Source organism: Anopheles darlingi, chromosome 2 (assembly GCF_943734745.1).
Source record: "Anopheles darlingi chromosome 2, idAnoDarlMG_H_01, whole genome shotgun sequence".
Taxonomy (NCBI): Eukaryota; Metazoa; Arthropoda; class Insecta; order Diptera; family Culicidae; genus Anopheles; species Anopheles darlingi.
This window is the reverse complement of record NC_064874.1, coordinates 40849403-40856450: the sequence shown is the minus strand read 5'-3', so window position 1 is coordinate 40856450 and position 7048 is coordinate 40849403. Positions and strand designations below refer to the sequence as shown.

Below are 7048 nucleotides of genomic sequence, written 5' to 3'. Positions count from 1 at the left end.
TATCCAGCGATGAAACTTACACGTTCTAATACCGATTTCTAGTATCTTGTTTCATTCGTTCACTGGGTTCGTTCCATGTTTGCCTGTGGGCTCTTGTTGCCCTCTTGAAGTGAAGTGTGTGGTGTTCCTGTTTCTGGTGATTTGTTTTTTTTTCTTGTTTCCCAGCCACCAGGCACCATTTTGTTAGTACTGTGGTGTTAATCTTCTTCTTACTATCGCTTCCTTCATTTCGTTTATCAATTTCTTTTAAAACGTGCAAACCAAATTAACAGCAAAACCCAGTCACACGACTGCTTGGATGGATGGATGGTGGCACTACTAGGCTACGCGGTTATGAGAAGTCGATGATGATGATTGATGATGGTGGTCGTGATCGTGCTTGCTTGTCGAATAATATGATACGAAATTTCTTTCGCGCTCTCGACACTATATTGGACTAACTTGCTATTGGTTTTTTGTAACTATTTTATCTCTCACATTCAAAACCTCATTTTCATCCCCAGATCTGCGAGGCGGCGAACCAGCGTCGAACGGGGAGATTTGGTTCTTTTACCAAAAACTGTTTCATTTATAAGTTACTCCAATTCGATCTCAGTAGCCCTCGGAGCCACAGTGAGTGCTACAACACAGACGACGCAGTATGCTATGCCAGTTTAACGTAAGAGAGATATGATTACGATGAAGAACGTATTGCTCCTCTTCATGTTGCCCTATTTTCTGCCCTACCGTTAACTGGCTATATTAGGGTTGTCTATTTGATTTAATCGTTTATACACCTTGCTGCAACTTAATATCCTTTCTCTTACTTTCTCTCCTTCTCTGCTGGGATTTGCCGTCGTTAGAGAATGTAGAAACAATGGAAGATATTGTAGAAGTAGGGCTCTAATGAATCGTATAAGCAGAAGAGGAGGAACCAACTCCACCACCAGTACTGCCATAAATAATAGTAAACGAATAAACAAAAAATCGCGACAAGATTACCGAAAAAATCAAGAAAAAATTGAACCAATAAATAAATAATATAAAACAATATACGTATATTTTCAACCTTTTACCATCGAGATCAACACACTGCAGCAGTCGAACCCGATATAGTTTGTCTAGGTAGAGTTTGCAACTAAAGCTGTACGCACGTTCCGCACAAAACCAAAAATATTAATATTAATAGTAATAATAATATTAATAATAATAATAATAATAGAATTAGTATTAATAGCTCCTCGTTGCAAAACGCTACAGAATTCGCGCCGCCACAACCACAAATGACTTCTGCTCTTGTGTGGTTGAATGAAGGTGGATTCGATTAATCCATAAAGAACTGCGATTCAACGTTGTTATCTGTGCAAGCAGCATACACTATGCTTATCAACCACACATGCGTCGTAAAGGGCACAGATTCAGTAAAGGGCGTAATCCTGGCGATCAAAGCATCAACTATGGCGGCGATCACGGTTGGACACAGTCACATGTTGTGACGGTAAATTTGAAAAACATAAGAACCAGTTTACCCATCTCTCTTCGTACTGCTGATGCGCTTATCATTTTGTGGGTTAATATTCCTACACAAGCATACATACGCATTCACTCACACATACACACACACACACGCACGCGCATACATACACTCGATCAAACAGATTCACCCACTCATACATACACGCTCAAATTTACGCATTCTTCATCCTTCGAGTAACGGTGATCCTCATATCAGATCGTATTATTCATATCCTGTGCACGAGTTTAACCTTCTATGTGTGTATATATAATTGTGTATAGTTATATTTATATTTGTATATATATATAGTATTTATAGTATTAGAGTAATTTACTTACAATTCTCTTTCTTCGTCTTTTCTGTTTTTTCGACTTTGCTTTTCTTATCTTCATCTTATGATTTAAACTTTTTTTCGTCCTATCAATACAATGCACTTTTACTACTTTCCACTGTTGCTGCCACAGTACTATTTCTCGTGTGTTAGCTCGAGTAAGAGCGAAAGAGAAGCAGAGAGAGAAAGAGAGAGATAGAGAGAGAGAGAGAGAGGCAGAAAGAAAGGAGAGAAGGGCAGCGGGTTATAAAACTTCTATGTGAACTGACCCAACCATGAGACCACATTTTAATATCTATCGCGTGTGTATATGTGTGTTTGAGTGCTGTTCCAACTATAGCAGTAGTCTGTTCTTTGCCCTGTTTCTTACTAACTGTGCTTCTGTTGATTGATTGGTGTTCTCTGACGATTTACCGCCTCTACCGCCTGCCTTGTATATTTTAAAGGAGTATTTTACGAAAGAATTCCGAATAACTGGTGTAGCATTGAAAACGGTCTATAACGTTATGTATGCTCTGTGCACTCTGTATGTAATTGAAATGGAACTAATCAAAGGCGCCATTGGCCACCAATTTGCTGATGTTTCTTTTGTGACGACTTCTAGTTTTTAGACGACGTTTACCTTGAATTTGTTAAGCATGATACTATTTCAGTAGCATCTTTTTTGTGTTTCTTTTTCTCTGAATTTTCTCCCTTTTCCCCAGTTCTATCTCTCTCTCTCTCTCTCTGTCTCTCTAGTCTCTCACATTTGCACTCTGTGCTAGATGTTTGTGTTTTCTGACAAAGGTGCGAGAAGAAGGTCACTCGACCTTTCCCAACAGCAACCTATGTATCTTAACCTCTATTTTTTAGCCTTTCTTGTTCCTCGTAGCGCTCACGCTTTTACTCGGTGCATATACTACTGCATTGGAGCATCAACATCCAGTGGAATTCGGATACCAAAGAGTCTTGAGTGAATGTACATCGTGTAGTCTCCAGAGAGGGAAACTAAATATCCGTCCACTTTTAACCCCTAGCTTCTCTGTTCACCAATGCCCCAATAAGTCTACTTTACTTTCGCAGCAGACACGGGGGGCCGAGTGGATTTGGATTGTGTGTGTGTATGTGTGTTTTTGTGTGATTATATGCAATTTCTTTACATAATATATCTTTAATTTGTTTTATTTAGTATAAATTATACGTTTATTTACTACCAAGATGTAATTCAGACGTCCTACGAGTACTAGCCGGCACCAAGCATGGTGCACCACTCGTTACCTCTTGGCTCCCCTGTTTGTTCTTATTAAAATAATTTACCAAATGATTAAACGTACATCTTCCTATTCTTCTTTCTTGTGGGTTCTTCTCCCCTCGCTTTTCCCCTGCTAGCCTTTATGCTCGAACTATGCGAGAGCATCAGTATATCAGGGTCCCAAAAATATGTATACACTTTTCTGAGAACCCGCTTGGTCGTCGCCGTAACCATGCTCTGCACAGGTTGAAAACAGGGCACCTGCTGTGGCAAGCGACAAGCAAGCAACCAATGTGGATTATCCTCGTCTAGCAACCAACGCGAGTTAATAATGTTAAGGAAAGGAAAGATTGTAATAAAGAAAGGAAAACAAAACTGGCCGCTAATGAGGCAGGCTCACACTCGCTGCTGCTACTACGACTGCTCTGAGCAATGCAATGAAGTGGAAACCCCCCGCAAAATAACCCCAGGAGCCCATGGATGGTTCCCGGACACAGGAAAAGACATCCAGCAAGCGTTGAAGGTTCGGGGTTCGCAACCGCAACAACAAACAATCACTCTCTGCCACTACTATCGGAGAGCGTGAGATCTGCGCCGCGTTCCTCGACACCGCAGCAGATGGATATGCATTCAAACACTACCTACGACGGGGTGTGAGCACGTCACTTATCTTCTGACTTGATTAGTTTTATTAGCCGCTTTATACAATTATAGTTGCAATCCCCTACATAAATAGAGGCATGCCCATGCACTAAACATCGGAACTCAACTATCTTCCGCTTTCGCCTCCCTCCCCCCGCTGCTATTGGACTTTCTGTTCTTTCTACTGCCATTTAGTAGAAACTGCGACGAATGCGCCTGGGAGTTTTTAGAACTGCACTACTAGCTAGCCAGCGACAAAGGTTAACCTGGACACCCCGAGAAAGGGGATAGGGCGGGCGAGAAGTGTCTGTATTTCTCCGCCCACAGTTAGCCCCAACTACTAAACACGTAAACATTGCCGCAGTCTGCAGAAGGCATTGTGCTGCACAGCGCGTCAAAACGACCAAAATCAGCTACCCCTTCTTCCCTGTCCACCAGGAGGCGAAAGACGATGTTCGGGATTCAAAAATTAAAATAAAAAAAAAAAAAAACAAAACACTATCCAGAGCATCCTCCAAACGGGTGGTGGTGGTGAAGGTGGTATGGTGCTAAACTGACGCATATGTGTTTCTGTTTCGTCATTTTTACTATATTTTTTGCATATTTTTCTGTTGGGTTTACCGAGGATAGTGGGCACCAATGAAACTCAAAACCCCCGCTCGGGCTCTTTCCTTTCATTGCCGTATCCTTAGAGCTTAACCTATTGCCTTTGCCAATCGCGGGTAATCATTTGAAAGGGAAGGGTCATATCTTTTGTGTTTTTCTTGCACTGCTGATTTCTTCGGGCTGACCGCGCAACTGACTCTCTTTGACGCTCTCTCTCTCTCTCTCTCTCTCTCTCTCTCTCTCTCTCTTCTTCATTTTTGATTGGGCTTGATATTGGTCCAAATTGTCAGTTGACGTCCTAGATTCTCTATTTCCCACTAATCAGCATATATAATATACATGTACATGTACTTATATAGCTTCAGCAATATATCTATTTATACGTATATTGCAAACCTGTGACTGTGCGGCGGGGCTTCGTAGCAGCGGTAAGTAATTAAATATGATGTCGATGCTAAGAGTTTACTGTGATGGAGAACTTCGCGTCCTAAGGAGCGCGAAGGAACGTCGAGTGTCCTTGTTCGCGCACAAACACATACACTTTTGATCTCTCTCTCTCTCTCTTCTTCGTTCTCTCGCGTACACACACACACACACACACTCTCTCTCTCTCTTCCTCTTTCTTACTGTTAAAACAATTCATCTACTATCAGTTGTGGTTTGTGTGTTCCGTTACCGTTCCAGTAGTGTGTGCTGACTGAGTTGTATGATACTCCTCTCTCGCTTGTTCGTCGTACTGTTACTACTATGCAATGCGATGGAAATCGTATAGTCGTGGGAACGTATGTGTTGAGTGTATGGGAGTGTGAGAGAGTGTATATATATGTATGTGTGTGTGTGTTTGTGTCTGTAAAGATCTAACAATTATATTCATATCTTTGCGTTTTTTTTTTTATCAAGAAAGCCCCCGCCTGTATCGCTGCTATGTCTCGCTTGCACACTTTCCCTTGTGCCCTGTCGTCTGCTTAGTTTCTGTTATCTTTGCTCTTAAAGGATCATATTTCTTTTCTTTTGCCGAGTGTGTTTGGTTAATATGTCGAATCTCTTTATATCTGCACTTCCTATACGTTGCCACACACGACACACAATGCGCGCATATGTATGGTATATGATTCAACTTAATGGCGCCTCGGGCATAACCAGAACCGCCTCGGTTCGGTTCTACAACAACAGACCAATACACGCACCAATAGCCCAAAAAACCACGATGCGTAATCGATGATAATGACGATAAAAAAAAAACAATCGAAATTAGAAAGGAAAGAAGAGAAAGTGATTAAAGCAAACAGAATCAACGATAAAGTAGAACGGCGGGGCAACACTGCAGTGCATTAGCAGTATAGCTTAGCGCGGTTCCCATATTTCTTTTGCTATTTGCCGTGTTCTGCGCATCACACCCCTCGTGCGCGACCATCGCGTCGTGTGTCGCGCGGCGGTTGAAAAGGTGCCAACAAGTCACGCCAGCCCCCAGTCGATTATTTAAATAGTAATATAAAATTAAGATAATATTAATAAAGTTCGAAACAAACGTCGACCAGGTGTTTAAACATTTCTTTTCTCTCCTCTCGCTTGATTAATCTTATCCCGCACTGAACTATATACGCGCCAGAGGTTGCTTAGTTCTTCCGCTTCGCGTACCTACTACTCTGTTTCTCTCTCATTCTCTCTCTCTCTCTCTCTCTCTCTCTGCTCTGCCTCTCTGTTCTCCCCTCATCCCCTTACACCGAAACGAGAGAGGTTTTGTAAAATTTGCAGCATTCTGTATCTATCCCTCAACCGTCATATGCCGACGGTTAAATGAGACCACCTCCCTCGCTTAGCAGCACAGTCAGTATGTATTTGCATGACCCTGTGTGTGTGTATGTGTGCAGTAATGCCGAGTGCCGACACACACACACGCACATTCTCGAGGAAGATCATATACATCGCGAGCCATATGATAGGGGCGGGGGGAAAGAGGACACACCCAGGGCTGGGGTCGTTTTTTGCACAATCATGTTTGTTTAGAGTGTCGTCGCTGCTGCTGCTGTTGCTGTTTCTGGTTGTTCCTCATTATGAATCTCCGCACCTCGTACACACACACACAACAGACACCATCAATAACCTACACGCATATTTAGATACAACACAATTTAAAGCTAACCCATCGATGAGGTCGCTGCCGAAGGTTGGCAAGAGCTGCTATCGCCTCCCGAAGCCGTCGTCATATCGTCGGCTCCTGGAGCGCCGGATGCGCCACCACATGACTGCTGCTGCGGCAGGTTGATCTGCTCGTTATTGCTGCTGGCACTGGCACCACCGCCGGTGACGGTGCTGCTGTTCGCTCCACCGGCCACACCGGACGAGCTACTGCCACCGGCACCACCGGCGCTACCGCTGCCGCTGCCACCCTCCATCGAGCCGCTGGACGAAGCCTTGGCCGCAATATCGTTCGGGTTTCGGGGCCTCAAGATCAGGTTCAGGCTCGGCTGAATGGCAAGCTCTGCAATGCAAAACGGTAAACCGATGGAATTAAATTTCAAGGCCATATTCATATCACGAGGACACGACACAACGGTTGAGGTTCGGCGGCTCTCTTACCTTGCTCTGTGAAGTTGAACAGCAGTGGAAAGTCGCGACCATTCGGCAGCGTCTTGCTGCCCTCTCGCAGCTCGTTAAAGAACGGATGAGCGCAGGCCTGCATCGGTGTGATTCTGGTGCCCGGTGTGTACTCCAGCAGCCGGGAAACGAGGGCAATCGCATC

At 43.7% G+C, this 7048-nt stretch overlaps 1 protein-coding gene across 1 annotated transcript in view; it reads right to left on the bottom strand.

The window, feature by feature from the left end:
• Positions 1 to 1017: 1017 nt before the first annotated feature.
• The window catches only part of LOC125949271 (protein kinase shaggy-like), a 44473-nt gene continuing 38442 nt past the window's right edge, over positions 1018 to 7048 (bottom strand). The window contains exons 9-10 of the mRNA XM_049676171.1: positions 6886 to 7048; positions 1018 to 6787 (exon numbers count right to left, since the gene is read on the bottom strand). The exon at positions 6886 to 7048 is cut by the window's right edge and continues 24 nt beyond it. Of these exons, the coding sequence (XP_049532128.1) occupies positions 6444 to 6787; positions 6886 to 7048 (507 nt within the window). The 3' untranslated portion in view covers positions 1018 to 6443. The remainder of the gene's footprint in view (positions 6788 to 6885) is intronic.